Genomic DNA, 17,213 nt, shown 5'->3' on the forward strand with positions numbered 1-17,213 from the left:
GATCCTACCAGGCAGAAGAGAGGGGAGTCACATCAGGTCCTCACTGTCATAAGTGCCACCATGCTGTTGATATGACTGTGAATTCAGTCTCACTGCAGAAGGTGGAATAGGAACATCTTGGTTCAGAGACACATATTTTTGGATGGAGACCTTTGTCTCCACTGAGGAACAAATCATCAGGAAAAGGCCAGGGATCCCATCCAGAATGGGGTAGGGGTCTTTCAACTGTTACTGTCATCAGGCCTGCAGAGGGTGCAAGACTGTTAGCCAAATTCATGATGAAGAAGTGGCTGTTGTAATCACTGGGGTCACTGAAACTGTGAATCTAAGGGAAGGTTGTATCCTTGATGGTGTGCTCTCTGTTCATTTTAATTGATTCTTTTCATTCTTTCCTCTCCTCATAGTGTAATCAAGTCTTCACCTACAAATTGTAAATCGGAATGCAGAGCCTTTGTTGTTTCTAATAATTCTCTGAAATTTTAGGAATAATAATAATAATAATAATAATAATAATAATAATAATAATAAGTGCTTTGTAAAAAGAAAAATCACAATTTTCGGAAAACGCCAACATACCTGTCAGGGGTAGTTCATGTGTTTTTGGTGATTGTAACTGAGTAGATAGGACTTTGAGCAATGGAAGGATTATGAGGCAGTGGCAGTGAAGAAGGAGAAAACCAGGCTTTGATCTTTGATAAAAGGATTTCTTTACTCCTGCTATTCACCTGTGCAGAGTTCTTCAGAAGACATGCTTTTCTTTTCTAGAACAAAAATATATATATATATTTATCATGTCTTGGTTTAACTTAACAGCTCATCTCTTCAAAAGCATTCCTTTCATGCAGAAGAAAGCAATGCCTTTTATCACCTCCAGTATTTCACTTTTCACAAAGGCAGACTTTCTGAAAATCACGACAGGTCTGCACTTGTCTGGACAAAGATGTTTAATGTTAGTTTTCAGCTCCTAGATTGTGGGCTTTTAGGCAAGCACAATCTTGTACTTCAACTTGCCACTTGTCAGTTAGTCATAAATAATAAAATAATAACTAGGTATTTATATACCACCTTTCTGGTCATCAGATTACTCCTCTGATTTTATTCCTCTGACTTTATTCAAGGCGGTTTACATAGGCAGGTGTTTCTAAATCCCTCAAGGGGATTTTTACAATCATAGAGGTTCTCTCTTTCAATAACCAACAACATTTCAGAATGGATCTTCCTGGTTGGTCTCACTTCTGGCCTTCAGTTCTCCCACGCAGGCTGGCAAGCAGCTCCATCTCTCACATGGAGGGCAACCAAGACGGTTCTTGCTCACACCAAGAGCAGGTAGAATCACTCAGCTCGGCTTGTCAGCTGCTTCAAGGTCTCACCATTCTCAGCCATTCAGGGAGCTGCCGGTGTCCTCAAACTAGCGACCTTCTGATGTTATCTTCGGGCTAACGGAGGCTCTACCCTCTAGACCAGACCTCCTGCATAGAAATACAGATTTCTTTCTTCAGTTTCCCCTTAGATTAGGGGACACTCTTAGTTGCCCAAGTCCCCTTTAGCATTTGCCAGTATAGAATTAGGTTCCCTCTCATTAGGAATACTTTGGCATAAAGGCTTTTAGAAATCTTATACTAAACAGATATCCAGCCCACTGTCCTTATGGCTGTCGTAATGCAGCCTCTGGCAATGAGCACAGTGGACCCTTCCGGAGGGAGGCCCACATGCTGGCAGGCCCACAGATACCTGCCAAAGCAGGTAAGTTCATACCAGGGGCTAGTGGGAGGTCAGGAGGATGAGGGTGGTGATGGGGCAGGGAGGAGAATGGATCAGGCCAGGATTGATAGTGGCAGTGTACGCCAATTCCTGAACACCTTCCTGGGTTCCCAGTAAAATTTAGTAAAAACCCAGTTAAAAGCATCAAGAAGACAACAGTCTAAACAGTTCCTAATCTCAGTCCCTAATGATCTACCTGCATGGAGCAATGTGGACTTGTGCCAGAGATTGAGTTGTCCACAGTGGCTGCTGGGGCTTCCCTGGATCAAGCATATCTTCACAAGACCCTGGAAAATCAGGAAGCGGCAGTATGGATCTCCCTGAGAAAAGAGTTCCAAAGCCTGATAATGGCAACCAAGAAGACTCTACCCTGTGTGCTTGGCAGCTGAATGCCAACTGCAGATGTCAGCATGTGGAGCAGAGTTTTTTTTTCAGAACATGTAGCTAGACTGGATAGTTGGATCCAAGAAAATTATTACTTTAAAGATAACCAACAGCACCTTTTATTGTACTTGGAAACAAACTGGAAGTCAATGCAAGTGGAACGAGATGAGAGTAATGTGTTCATCTCAAAAACTTCCTGCCTGCTGCACTTTGAAGCAGTTACAGTTTCCAAATGTTTTTCAAGGGCAGCCCTGCATAGAATGTGTAGCAGAAATCCGTGTGTCTCAGTATTATGGGTTTCTATTGGATTCTGATGTTGCACGACACTTTCAAGGAGATATGTAGCAAACAGATCCCTCTTTCCATCCTGGAATTTGCTGTAACATAAATCAAGAAGTGAAAGCTGGTGATGTGCTCTAAAGATTAGTTCCTTCATTCGCATTGGTGAACTGTTTCCATAGAAGTGAAATGAATTGAAAAGAGGTTGTTTGGCTTGTTGAAGTTAAAAATGGCAAGACGATAGTCTGTGGTAGTGTAAATATGCCTAGTCCATTCATGGCATGGATACAGAGCACGTCTGCACATTGCCCTTTTGCAGATCCGGAATGTACAGCTGTGTTACCTGAAACAGATCTGGAATTAAACTGAATGTTTTTTGGCCTCTTGTAAGCATGCCCAGAGCACTGGAAGATATTCAGTATTACCAGACCGGCATAATCCACACTCGAATCTCTCCATTTCCAATTTCAAGTGTCTATAGTAGCTCTGTTGTCTTTTCTATATAAGTATCCCTGATGTGCCTGTTCTACAGGTATGCTGCTGGTTAGGCGAAATTATCATTGATTAGTTTTATCTTACAAACAAGGTGCGGATCAGGTGATTTCAAGCCTACTTTGTGATGTCAAGTCCTTGATACCTTCGTGCCACACATGCCACACTCTGGTAAAGGGCTTAGGTCCCAATCCTATCCAACTTTTCAGCACTGATGCAGGTGTGCCAATGGGATGTGCGCTGCGTCCCAGTCACTGAGGCATCCTCAAGGTAAGGGAACATTTGTCCCCTTACCAGTGCTGGAAAGTTAGATAGGATTGGGCCTGTAGACTGCCTGATACAGTGGAAAATTGTACCTAGATCCCAAAAGACAGAATCCAACTTCGGTGTTATTCAATGAGATACGAGATCATTTTCTTCCCATTTACACTACATTAGTGTAAATCTATTTTGTATTGACTTGAGTGGAGTCTTTATTTTATGGGTTCTTAGATTCATTGACATTTCCCTCTGGTCTGGTTGATGAGCTTGTGATAATAGTAAAGTCATTAGGAGAGGATGAATCATATTTTTTTCCAGTCTGCCATGCCAGGTTAGCAGCAGTCATTGCTTTTTATAGTCCAGAACAGGGAGAGGGAGAAACATTTCTATATTGACAGTGATTTTATAATCCCTTCCTTCTGTACATGTGCAGGCACCTTCTCCACCCATCACTATGTTTTAAGGACAGTTTATAGGCTCCGGAAGCGTCATTCCACTATGGAGTAACATCCCACACCACTTTGTAAAGGTCATGTGGAAGAGGGTGATGACGATGTTGCTGCTTCCTATGCCATGATACCCACTTCCGGTTGAATCTCATGTATAGGGTGTCAAACCCATTTCAAACAGCAGGTCAAATAGCATTCGTGGTGCCTACATTGTGATGCTATTCTGGCATGCTGCGTGCCAGAAGTGATGTTGTTAAGCAGGAATGACATCATTAAGCTGATGATGACCACTTTGTTCTCACCTAGGAACTTGTTAACTGCAAACGGCAGAAGAGAAAATATGCAAACTTTGATCAAATTTTCAAGATATGGGAGTGCCCAATTGTCACATGGGTTGCCATTTCAGCAGTGTCGTACACTTGGTCTCACACTCCCAGGGTTTTGGGTGTTCAGAGTTGTTGGTTCTGAACCCTAGAGCCGTCAAAGATCCCTGTTCGGTAGTACTGCCACCACCCTGTAAGAGCCAGTGCCTCAGTCCAGGGAAACTGAGACCCTCTATGCTTAACTATAACCCTTGTAGGCACTGAGCACTTTTTTTACTTAAAGTCTCAGTCCTCAAGTTACTAGTCCACAATGAGGATTTTTGGTAGGTTGCTGAATGACTAGGCAGGATTCTGAACCTTTGTCCCCAACAGACAATGAACCAACATGGTAAAAGGGTTTTTACTTTATTAAGTACATAGGGTTACAAAAAGTTACAAAAGGCAGCAAATGCTAGAGGCATAAAAACTTCTAGGAAACATATCAGCATAAAACATCAAAGCTAACTGGCTAACTCTATTAATCTCTAACCCTCACCTGGGTCAGCTTCTTTTGTAGATCCTCAGGCCAGTTACCTATGGCCACATGGTCCTGGCGGGGCAGGATGTGCACCCACCACCTCTCTCACCAAGAGACAAGGAACAAAGACCCTGTCCTCCGGAAGTGGGGCTGGAAGCTCGCCCTCTCAGCTCTTCCCTCCCCCCTGGAGATCTACAGCTGCATTCCATCCTTGATGGGCGTCTTTCTGGCTACCTAGGTGCTACATAATCACCTTCCATTGAGTTGTAAATTCCTTTCAGCTAGGTTTCAAGCCACTTCTGTGTTACTGTTTTAGCTTGGTTCAGGCTTTACATGTTACTAGGCCTAAACTGTACATATTCATGACAAGCAGCACCGCTTCTGTGAAGGCATCGCTTCGCAGATCAGCAGCTGATGGTGACACTAGGACAGCCCGGTTATCATGAGGGCCAGATAAAAAGCTTCTGGGGGGCATATCTGGCTAGCAGGCCTTTTGTTTGACACCCCTGCTCATGTGGGAAGTCACCACATCCTTCTGTGTACTAGCAGTGTTGTACTGTTTCCAGAAGAGTGTGCAATGAGGCCACAGGAGGGCAGTTGTAACTACTCTGCTTGCAACATCTGAGGAACAGTCTAAAATGAATTGTAGCACTACACCATTGGTCCAAGAGCTGGAGCTAACACTTTGCAATGCATAGAAAATGTTTAATTAGAAAGTAATTTCTAATGTTTGGATTTGGAAGCTGAGCACCTCAGCCCCCTGAAATGATACGCGCTTCTGCTTTATACAGCATACAATATACTTAGAATAAAAAAAAAACAAAACAACTATTGGTGAGACAGATTTAACATGATTTTTTATCTGGGGTGTCAACCAAAGCGTAGTACACTGAGGAATGCAGCTGACTACTGACTGTTACAATGATTCCATAAGCACCCACCTTAATATTGCGGTAAGTTCTCATTCAACTTAAATGGACTAGATAATGTTTGCATAGTTCCCCCCCACACACACCTTTCTTTTCATTTTGTCTGAATACAAGATTTTTTTACAAAGCCCTTCCGTTTGCATTTCCAGAACAAAGAGACTGCCTAATGAGCTATAATTAATTTTTAATGGTGTCAGACGAGGTGAAAATGACTTCTGAAGGGAGCTGAATGGCATTTGCCAGTGCTACCTGGGATTGCAGCATGGAAGGGAAATGAGAGCAGTCAAAAAGAAAAAGTCCCAGTGCAGAGCTGATTTCAATGAAATGGATTGCATGCCAAGAAAATTCTTTTAAACGGAATGTTCTATCATTGGGCGCTCATTGGCTGTCTGCACTGTACGGTTTGACCTTCCAAATGTCAAAGTCAGGATTCTCCTTTCATAATACTTAGGAGGTACCAGCCTGATTTTACTGAAGCACTTCCTGATATTATTGTGAAGAGCTTTGATAGCAGAAAAGACTCTTCCTTTGGTGAAGTTTTGAGCTGATGGTCCTCTTTAGTTACTGTAATATACCTGTTCTGTCCAACTGATCCCATTTGCCCGCTTTCCTCTTCATTGTATGGTTTCAATCTGAATCAGTGTGCTACTTGCGTACCATAACTCTGGAACAACTGGAAGAAGTCATTATGGAAGCCACATCCATCAGTTGCAGAGCTGAACGGCGGGCTCAATTTGCTTTTGCAGTACATTTCCATTCTTCAGGGAACCTCACCCTGAATTCTGTGTGTAAAACCTCTATAAATAAAATTAATATTGTTAACTGCAAAGCAAGGGAAAAAGGGAAGCAGTTTGTAGTCGCTTGATAATGATAGGTTTGAATCTCCTATTATTTTGTCATGATCTAGGTGTCAGACTCATTTCATACAGCTGACCAAATAGCATTCATGTTGCCTGCTGTGGGCCGGAAGTGATGTCATAAAGCAGGAAGTGATGTCATAAAGCAGATCATGACCAGTAATAAACACTTTTTCTTCACATAAAAATTCATTAGCTGCAAATGACAGAAGAGAAATCTTGATCATGTTTTCATGAAATTTGTATGAGAAAAAATTTGTATAAAAAAATATTTTCATACAAATCTTGATCATATTTTCAAGATATGGGAGAGCCGTATATCAGCAGTGACACCTCAGCACAGCTCAGCAGTTGAGAAAAGCTGGTGGTGGTGCTGAGAGAGGCCAAGACCCAAGTAAAGATCTTTGTGGGGGCTGTGTCTGCCCCATTGACCTTATGTTTGCTACTCCTGATCTAGAAAGTTGCTGTGGAGGGCATCCTAAGCTAGGTGCAAGTGGGATTGCACCCACTAATTGTGGACAAATAAAACTGTAGGATTTGATTGGGAAGCTAGGATGGTAGTGCCTTGTAAGCTGGCCACCAGGGCTTAGGAGGTAAAGGGGATAATTTGTACCCAGGCCCGGAGTCAAAAAGGGGGCCCAGGAGCCAAAGGAGGGGGCCCAGAAATTTACTGGGAACTTACATTTTCCTATCTGCTCAGACTTGTTGCTCACACGGGATACTAGGGACACTACCACAAGTGTGCCGCTCGCTACAGCTACTGGCAAGCTATATATGCTGGGCCAAGGAATGCATATGTGACACTCTTTAACACAGTGTCAAATCTGGGAGGAAACTGGCCTGATACATGAGCTCTTTGGCTTGTTCATCTGCTTACCATGAAGGATATATAGGAGCTCAGGGACACAGCTTTGGGGGACACAGTTGCTGCAGAAGCAAGTTTTGGTATGCACAGAACACTTTCCATTCTAGTGTGAGTCTAAATATGATGATGCTAATTTTCTGCCATGATTTTCTATATTTAAAATTTTTTTAGAGAGTGTTTTTGGTTTTTAGTATTACTGTATCCAGCTGTTGATACCAGATGGGTGCGTAGAGCTAGGCTCCAAGGACTTTTCCAGCTGTCTCCCCCCTCCTGTTTTGCTCCTTCCTGCCCCCATTCTACTCTCCTGTCACCAACCTCCCCCGCTCTGTTTCACCTCTCGCCCTTTGCAAAGGGCCCCAAAAGAAACTTCGTACCCCCAGGTAAAATTCCTCTCAGAGGCCCTGCTGGCCACATGATGCCCTCTGTAAGCATAGGCTCTGGGCAGGTGCCCCTTTAGCCTAGCGGGTAGGCTGATTATATTTAAAGAATAAACTACATAAGTTTGTACACTGCATAATTAACTGACATCATTTATTTTCATGTAGCAAGGACTTCAGGTGGCTTTTCAAAAGGATTACTTAAATTCTTGGAAGGTGAATTTGGTATTAGAAGTAGGCTACCTCGGAATACCAGATGCAAGTTAGTGGCAACAAGAATACAGGGATCTTGTTGTCTTGACTGCTCCTTGAGGTATCTAGTGGGTTGCTGTGAGATATAGGAGGTTGGATTAGATGGACCTTTGGCTTGATCCATCAGGACTCTTCTTATGTTCTTAGGATGTCTATCAGTGACTATTCACCATGATGTTTAAATGCAACCTCTGACTTCAGAGGCATTATATCTCTGAGCACCAGCTGTTGACAAGAAACCTCAGGAGAGGGTTCTTCTCTTCATGACTTGCTTGTTGGCAGTGTTGGTACCCAGTTGCAGGGGCTCTGGAGCCAGACTCTATATTTGGGCTCCACATGGCATTGCCCACTGACCACCCTCTCATGGGGCATTGGGCTCAGCTACTGCTGGAGTTTTAGGGGTTGGCCTGATTTGATGGGCCCTTTGATGGGCATTGTCCTTTGACTGGTGCTCAGTCAGGCCACTTCCTGATGCCACCCTGCCTGTTGTCATCCAAAAGGTGTATGTCTTGTCATAGGATAGACCATCCAGTGATGTGTCTCTTATATTCTTGAATATGTTTCTGCCACATGGTGACTAATCTTTGGGCCAGTCATGTAAGCAGAAAATAAAGTTAATGGGGAGAAAGACTTACTGTGCAATGTTATTGTGAGAGGAGGACTACTACCTTATTTTATGATATAATAATAATAATAATAATAATAATAATAATAATAATAATAATAATAATACAGGTATTTATATACCGCCTTTCTTGGTCTTTATTCAAGACTTTATTCAAGACTTTATTCATAGGCAGGTTGATTAAATCCCCGTAGGGATTTTTACAATTGAAAGAAGGTTCTATCTTCCAAGAACCACAACAGTCCAGATGTTTCACTCAGATCTGGTTTCACATTCTGGCCTCCATCCTCCCACGCTCAGAGCAGATGGAATAGGCTCAGCTTCAGCTTGTCAGCTGCTCCAAGGTCGCACGGTGCCGGTGGCCTCGAACTGGCAACCTTGTGGATGTTATCTTCAGGCAAATGGAGGCTCTACCCTCTAGACCAGACCTCCAGCCCAATATATACAATAAACATATATATATTTTTTTCTCCTGCAGGTTAGTTATGATGGAGAACTTCACAAGCACCCACAGTTGGAAGCTGACTTGGCAGCAGTGAGAGAGATCTATGGGCTGAATGCAGTATCTCTCAGGTATATATGTTGGAGGGTGAATTATAGATAGTTCTGTAGCTGAGAAGAGGAAAGAAAATTAATACAATCAGCTCTGAGGGCCAGCTGTAATCTCGTATCTCAAATGGAGTAAGTATAGGCTTCTACAGGGAATTTCTGTTACTGAATAAGCAAGGGGCATGCCCTGTAGTTTGATGAAGGGGTAACTTTATATACAGAGGAAAAATAAACTGAATGGACTTTCTTTTAGTCTTGTTTTTGCCTGCATGTATTGTTTTTAAATCTGCACATACTGAAAGGTAAGACTTGGTGTCTCAGCTAAATGTCTTTGACGGCATCCAGACTTCGAATGCACAGCAGTGGCCAGAGTGAGGGAAAAAGTAAATTCTGCAAGAACCTCAACACGCTGTGTAAGCGGTCCCTTCCCCTCACCTCCAAAGTGGCCCCTTCCCCTTACCTCTTCTCACCTCCGGGCGTGAGAGGAGACATCTCTGCTTTGCTCTCCTTCCCTATGGTTCTGAAGGCAAGGGGGAGGGAATGCTTACACAGCACATTGAGGCACCTGCAAAACTTACCATCTCTCCCCCCTCCCTGAATGTCACAGTGAAATGTTCAGAGTTCTAAATAAGCAGTTGATTGTAGTTTAGGGTGCTCATCTTATACACATTTACCTTGAAGGCAGCCCCACTGAACACTATGGGACTTCTGAGTAATCAGGCATAGGATTGTACAGGGGCATCTCAATCTTACTTAACTCCTGATGTGCTGATGCAGCCACACCAATGGGGAGCATCCTGCATCCTACAGGGGGTTTTGAGCTGCAGTTGTCTTCCTTGTGGCATGGGAGCATTTGTTCCCTTGCCCTTAGGTTGGCACTTGCAGCCCTGCTGGGTCCACTTGAAAATGCAGATCTAGACTCAGAAAAGTCTCCTGCATAGCTGATGCAGGTTCATGTGGACCCAGGAAAGCAGATTGAGGCCAGGAGTGGGGATAGGACATCAGTGGCATCACTGCCACTGATACTGCCCCCTTCCCGGCCTCAATCCACCTCCTCCCTGTCCAGGTCTCTGTTTCTCCCCCTCCCCATTCTGCTCTCCCCACCTCCCTCCTGCTCTCACACTGACTTATCTGTGCCAGGGGACTTACCTGTGCCCTTTGGCGCATGGACTTGGCTGCCCTCTGCTAGCAGTGAGTGGAATGTTTTGCAACAACCAAAAAGGCCCTTATGCTGCCGGCACATTTGTTCCAGCAGTGTAAGATCCTGTGAGGATTGGGCCATCAGTTGGTTAAAACCTTCAGCCCCCCCCCCCCAGCTAGCTCCTGTTGAGTAGCTTTCAAAGGATGCAGAAACACTGGCAAAATGTAGGCATGATAAAACGTTGCCTCTTTTTTTTCAGCCAAGGATGGATTCATAAGACTGCAGCTGCCAGTTCATCTGCAGGCTGGCCCAGGATCTGGCAGTTGTGTTGATCCACTCACAAGTTGAAATTCTGACAAATTCACTGAAATAAAATCACATCGGAAAATGACAGTCAGAGACAGTTGCGGTTGTGCAAATTCACAGAAAGGATACTAATAGCTCAGTCCTATTCTTTCCCCCTTGCCCATGCAGCCATGTCAAGGAAGCTTGCGCTGCATCCTTTTCTCTTGTTTCCCCTTACCTCCCCATAAACCTCCACTTGCCAATGGGTCTCCTCAGACCTGTGCCAGCTCTTTAGGGCCCAGTCCTATCCAACTCTCCATGATAGAGAGTTGGTATCTCTGGTAGATACCCAGGGTCTTACCATGGGTAGACCCATGGTAGACCCATGGTAAGGGAACACATGTTCCCAGACCTTGAGAAGGCCCTAGTGATGGCCCCTCCACCACAGGATACAGTGCACACCCCACTGGCACAACTGCACCAGCACTGGAAAATTGGATAGAATTGGGCACTTAGTTGGCACAGATCTGAGGAGAGAACGGAGGTATGCTGACTGCTATTGGAGGGGATAGCATCTGGAATGTGTTGTCTGTGCCGGATGCAACCTACTTCCACCTCCAGCACATCTCCAGTTCTCAATCCATTTCTCCCTCTCACACCCCATTGCACCCTCCCCTCCAACTTACCTTTGTCAGCTGGTGCTACGTTTGCTGCCACTGGCCACACGGGGTTGCACCAACCTCTGCACTGGTGTTCTGGAAGTGCACTAGTCCATACACTTTGGGAGAGCCATTCTCAATGGCCATAAAGTGCACCCCACAGCTAGAATGCTAGTTTCAGAGGCGGTGGCAGGGGGATAGGATTGGACCATCAAAGAACCTTCTGCTGCTGATGTTATACTAAATGTAGAGTTTTATCTTCAGTGATCAGTCTCCAGAGTACTTAGCAAGGGACCAGTCCTCATCAACTTTCCAGATTTCTAACAACGGTGCTGGATTATAGCATCTACTTCAAAGTTTGCTGTCAAGCGGCACAAAAATGCCTGTACATCAGTTGCTGTCTCCAACCATTCAGAACATTAGTGAAACCAAATTAATACTCCTTAGAATTCATTTGTTTCATTCCGCTGAGTGACATATAAATTGAATTTGTAAGTGTACGTTCCAGTGCCTTGGACAATACGTCTATGGGAGAAATCTTTTTTTTTTTTTTTTTTCATTGCATGCCATTTGAATTAAGTGGAAATTCATTAAGTATAGAGGATGTTGGAAATTAAAGGCCAGGCAGAAAATGAATAAGATAATCATTTAATTGCATGGCCGATAACAGCTATAGCTGGAGAAACTATATATACCTTGATAATAAGCTCCCTCGGGGTCTACAGACTGTGAAAGTAAAATTAACGTCTTATATAAATATATAAAAAATATGTTTAATTTCTTCAGTAATGTGCCTCGTTATAATTTGTTGTGCTCTTCTGAGACTTGATTCATTAAAAAAAACAAAAACTGGCCATTTCTGGCTTGTGAAGAAAAACTTTTACATCTTTACCTCTATGCAGCTGTTACCTCTGTGCAGCTTATAACTTCCTTGATGATGAAAACATGCTCCCTTGAATACAGATCTTCATTCTTTGCTTCCTCTGTTATTTTTGGATGTCTGCACCAAGACATCAAGCATAGCTAGACAGTAGGTACAGCAGATGCCTTAATGCACCACTCCATAATGGTCATTCCCTCTCACCACTAGAGCCATTCTGGGCAGGTACGGCAGTGTTCAGGTGCTCGCTTAACCAAACAGTGACACCTGCGTGTTGCCATCGCTGCCTGGAATGACTCCGACTGTGAGTAGGAAGGGCTGCCTACTCAGTACTGAGGCACTTACCATTATGCCCCCCCTAGCTACACTACTGCGTTTGCAACCCCACCTGGCACTTGGAACATGCTGTACTGGGGTTGCCTTTTGAAAAGGGATAATTCTCCTCCTCAGTGATCAGAAATAACCTTCAGCAATCTCCGTCTGCCACAGCTCAGCATTTTAACAATTAAAAACTACTTCTTGTAGATATATACATGCCGTGAACATTATTTTCCACCTGGCTCTGTGTCTAGATGAGAAGTTAGGGTTCACTGTGACTACAAGTGATCCAATTGACTTCCTTAGCTGGCACACTCGTAGATCCAATTGACTTCCTTAGCTGGCACACCATCTGCAACTGGGCAAGGGTGAGGGTGTGTTTTGTTTATTGCTTGGGATTACAGATCAGTATTTTTACTAATATGCAACAATTTAGGCATGCAAAGAATGGAAAGACAATCTCATCATCATAATGAATCATATATACAGTGCAAATGAAAATTAAACATAATAGAGCAATCTATATTTTCTCATCTTTCCAGGCTCTTATGCTCTGGGGAAACCCTGATACTTTCAGTAGGGGTTAACTGTTGAGTGCTCTTTCCAAAAGTTAAATGATAACTGTGATTGTATAAACATGCGTAGAAATTTTAAAATGGCTTGGTGATTGAGTCAGGGCACAATCCTGACCCAGGTTTGGGCCAGCGCAAGTCCATTGGCGCTGGAGGTGCTGGATTCGGCGGCAGCCCTTGTGGTGCCACCGAGCGGGGTCTCCCAGGGCAGCTCAGGATTGGGCTGTCCATTAGGATTGGGCAGTCAGTCAGTTATATATGTGATCATTGGGGCAACCCTAGTTCACAGCTTTTAGCCACTGTGAACATTACATTTGTTAAAGAATAGTGGACATTCTCATTATTTATTTTGCATATTCATTTTCCCAGTTTTGTTATTTGACATAGAACTATTAGGAATTCATTAATATTCCATCTCTATTGGTCCTAGGCTATCTTTCATATTCTGGGCAGCCCATTCCTAACTTGCGCTGGCATGGGGAGGTCAGCTGGCCTGCCCAGTATCCAATGTGCGGTTGGGGCTGAATGCAGCTCAGCCGTGGCAAGAGGAATTGTAGCCGCAGCAGCCCTAATGGGGCTACTCAGATCTGTGCCACCTAAAGAGGTGGTGGAGAGCCAAACAGCCTAGAGCTGCTCTGGGCTGCCTGGGAATGGAGTTAGAATCTGGCACAAGTGCTGGATCCCGGCCCTGCCCCTTGCTCATCTGCCGCACACCCATGAGCCCGCCTGCCACCCCACCCTCCCCCCTGTCCCGAAATGCCTCCCTCCCACCCTCCCCAGACTTCCATGCCGGCCTAGCTTTGCTGGCGTGGGTTTACCGTTGTGCTGTCCCAATGGGGGTTGGACCAGCACCTGGAGGCAGGAGCACATCCGTACATTGGCCTCCCTCCTCTTAAGTCCTTGCAAAAGTGCTTTACGGCACTTTTGCGGCAGTCATTGGCCTGCGCAAGTGACTTGCACCAGCCCAGGGCACTTTCTGGATTGCGCCTATAAATTAGTCTTTTGGAAAAAGTTCTAACTTTTCTGCAGTCTCCTACATCTGCCATTCTTCCGTGTTGACCATTCTCTGTACTGGAGATGTAGGAAGCCATCTAAGAGCTTACTGTAGCAGACCTCTTTGTAAGACTTCAATGATTTTTTTTCTGCTGACTAAATATCTGGTTGAATTTCTTCTGGGTTATACAATATTATGCAGACGGCTAACAAGATTATTCCTCTTTTGGATGTACAAGAGTATCAACATTAGCTGTAACATATGTCTTTCTTTTCAGGGAATACGGAGCCATTGATGATGTAGATATTGATCTGCATATTGATGTTAGCTTTCTTGATGTAAGTAATCTAATCATACAGTAATGTATAAGAAACAGAAATAAAGACTCGACTCTCTCTCTCATCAACATATGCAGTCAACCACCAACAGGCGTTTGGCTGCTTTTTCCTTTGAACGCAAAGCCTCCGTGCTATATCACAATCTGCTTTTGCAAATCCTCTGTTTCCACTACCACATGGCATGTGGGGCTACTTGTGCAACCAGATGATCAAGGTTGTTTTCAAGGCACAGAGTAAGCTGTTGTTGTTAAGGATATTTATGAACCACTTTTCAACAAAAAGTAGTTCACAACTACTTAAATAGCAAAAAATAGCAAAATAAAAATAGCAAAATGAAACAATAAACGACATAGGACAGTTGCTTTTCCCCTACTATTCATAAGAGGATATTGCTTTAAAAGGTGACTCTTTGCCGATTGACAGGCAACTTCATAAAGTTCTGCTTTGGGTTCCGCTGTATCAATATCTTCCAGCTACTAGTTGAGTTGGCAGAGAAGAAGTCCATCAAGAGGACCCTAGTTTTTCTTGACCAGTTAGCATCAGTTTCCCCTTGTTTTGCTTCTTCTGTGTGATTTCTGGAAGCGTTGATGCCTGAGGTGTGAGGTTTTTGGATTGAAGATGAAAGACTTCAAGCCATTACGCTAAGTAGTCTAGATGTAGCATATTCAATTTACTGGGACTAATTCGGACGCTATTCTAAAAACACCTGCCAAGAGCAAGTCCCTTTGGGGCTGATTTCAAGTAAGTCTTCATAGGATCAAGCTGTATATCAGCGTAAGGTGATAAGGCACTTTGAAGATGGCAGCCTGGTACATTAACGATGGCATAAATCATTATCATTCCCAGGGCAAGAAAATATGAAGACTGGTTATTGTAGTATGAGAGCCCATCAAGGTAACACTGCCTAGAGAAAAAAATAACACAGTGCTGGAGCAAGGGAAAAAGTGTTGTATTCATTTACTGTGGGGATCCAGTTTCTCCTCATATGCAGTATGTGCTTTATTACTGACCTCTTTCCAGTTACTATTAGGCAGATGCTGATAGAATTCATGTGTTGGAAAATAAATTTAGGGCCCAACCCTAACCAACTTTCCAGTGCCAATGAAGCTGCAATGCAGGCCTGATATAAGGGAACAAATATTTCCTTACCTTGAGAGGACTTCCGTGACTACGTCCCCACCTCAGGATACAGTGCATGTCCTATTGGCTCAGCTGCATCAGCACTGAAAAGTTGGACTTAGCCAACTTTCCAGCACCAGTGCAGTTGCAGTGCAGCCCGGAGGAGGCCTCTGTGACTACCTCCCCACCAAAGGTTGCAGCAGACGTCCCATTGGCAAAGCTGCACTGGCACTGGAAAATTGGATAAGATTGGGCTCTCAGGCTGCAATCCTACGCAGTCTAAACCTAGGCTGCAAACACAGTTTCCTGGGAGTAAGTCCTGTTGAACAAATTAGGACCTACTTCTGAGTAGACATGAAATAGGATTGCTCTTTTAGACAGCAACTTATGTGCGCAAATTTCTAGGGCCTTTGCCAGCCCTAGAAATGAGGAAGGTAGACTACAAATATGGTGGTGATTAATGACTTCAGTTGTTCTTTTCTTTCAGGAAGAGATTGCAGTGGCGTGGGATGTTATCCGCACAGAGCCTATAATTGTGCGGTTGCACTGTTCACTCACACAATATTTAAATGGCCCAGGTAATTTTGTTTCTCTTGTATGATACCTTCATAGGAAGTCTGTGATGAGCTTTCTCCACCAAGTAATTAGGAGAGTGGGATCGCAGTGCGTAATTATATTCGTGGGAAGAAGGTATTGGATTCTAAAGGGCTCTTTAATTTAGCAGAGGGAGACATAGCAGTAATCAATGGGTGGATGTTAATGCTGCCGAAATTCAATTATTAAATCTGTGTGGGTAATTAACAATGGGAATGGGTTGCTAATGAAGTAAAGTGATGGACTCACCATGTTAGGTAGCTTTCAGATCAGAATTCCTTATTCCCTCCAAGAAATAGGTGGGCCACTATGAGATACAGGAAGCTGGAATAGATGGGACTTGGACTTGATCCAGTAAGGCTCTTCTTATGTAAATAGTTCACAGATTTCCTAACCTCAGGAACCCCTTTTTATATTAGTTGTCTTTTGAAAATGTCTTGTGCCTGCCAATGGATTCTGAGGCACATTCTCAGGCAGCTTTTAACTCACACAAGACAGTGGTGAGGCCTGAAACATGCCCAAACACACTGTGAGTGTGTATTGGGAGGGAAGATTGGTTATGATGGGCGTTTTGTGTTTCAGGGAAGCATTTTCTCCACTGCTGTCTTCTCATTTAGGAACCCCTGATAAGCCTCTGAGGAACTCCAGGTTTCCTAGGAGCATGATTTGAAAGACATTGCTTGAAGGCAAGCATGGAAATCACACCTGTTACTGAAGGACTCCTCTCTCCTCTGTTATATGTATTGATGCAATATGTGCAATGTGACATTATCATGCTTCAAGCTTCATGTTTGCTTTATTAGCTGCTGCTCATAGGGAAAGCTCTAGGTGCAATGATGTCACACATTTTGCAGCATTACATGATACAGGGGAAAAGTCCAAAGACTTGGAACTTCTGCTTTTGTCATCAGCCACAAGTCCTCTGCAATGCAGTGTTCCAGTCTAAAAGAGATACGTTAACAAGGCACAAGTTACAAACTACAAGAGGAGAAAAGTTAATAGTGCCTGGAAACTTTAAATTCAAGACCACATGAGATTGTCTGCCCAATCCTATCCACACTTTCCTGGGAGTAAGCCCCACTGGCTCTAATGGGACTTACTTCTGAGTAGACATGCATAGGATTGGACTGTGTAGCTCCCTGACTTGAAAAGGCCAGGAAGTCAGGGCTTCTGGTTCTTGTTTAACAGTCATTTAACCTGAATTAGCTGCAGTGTCCTTCAGTACTGCCTCTTAGCAAAACACTTCAAGGAAGCCAAGATACTACCTGGCGGGCAGCTCAATCCTAACCTACGCTGGAACAGGCAGGCTAGTTGGCCTGCGCTGTATCCAGTGCAGGGTTGGAGCTGGCTGCAGCACAACTCAGAGCAAAGGAGTCACTTTCCCTTACCATGT

The 17,213-nt window shown here is 43.9% G+C and overlaps 1 protein-coding gene across 2 annotated transcripts in view; it reads left to right on the forward strand.

Annotated features, from left to right (window-relative positions):
* The window catches only part of PARP8 (poly(ADP-ribose) polymerase family member 8), a 188,260-nt gene that overhangs the window by 115,403 nt on the left and 55,644 nt on the right, over positions 1-17,213 (forward strand). For both annotated transcript variants that reach the window (XM_066614239.1, XM_066614240.1), the window contains exons 7-9: positions 8,850-8,944; positions 14,047-14,107; positions 15,714-15,804. In XM_066614239.1, coding sequence (XP_066470336.1) covers positions 8,850-8,944; positions 14,047-14,107; positions 15,714-15,804 — 247 coding nt within the window. The remainder of the gene's footprint in view (positions 1-8,849; positions 8,945-14,046; positions 14,108-15,713; positions 15,805-17,213) is intronic.

Source organism: Tiliqua scincoides, chromosome 2, assembly GCF_035046505.1.
Source record: "Tiliqua scincoides isolate rTilSci1 chromosome 2, rTilSci1.hap2, whole genome shotgun sequence".
Taxonomy (NCBI): domain Eukaryota; kingdom Metazoa; phylum Chordata; class Lepidosauria; order Squamata; family Scincidae; genus Tiliqua; species Tiliqua scincoides.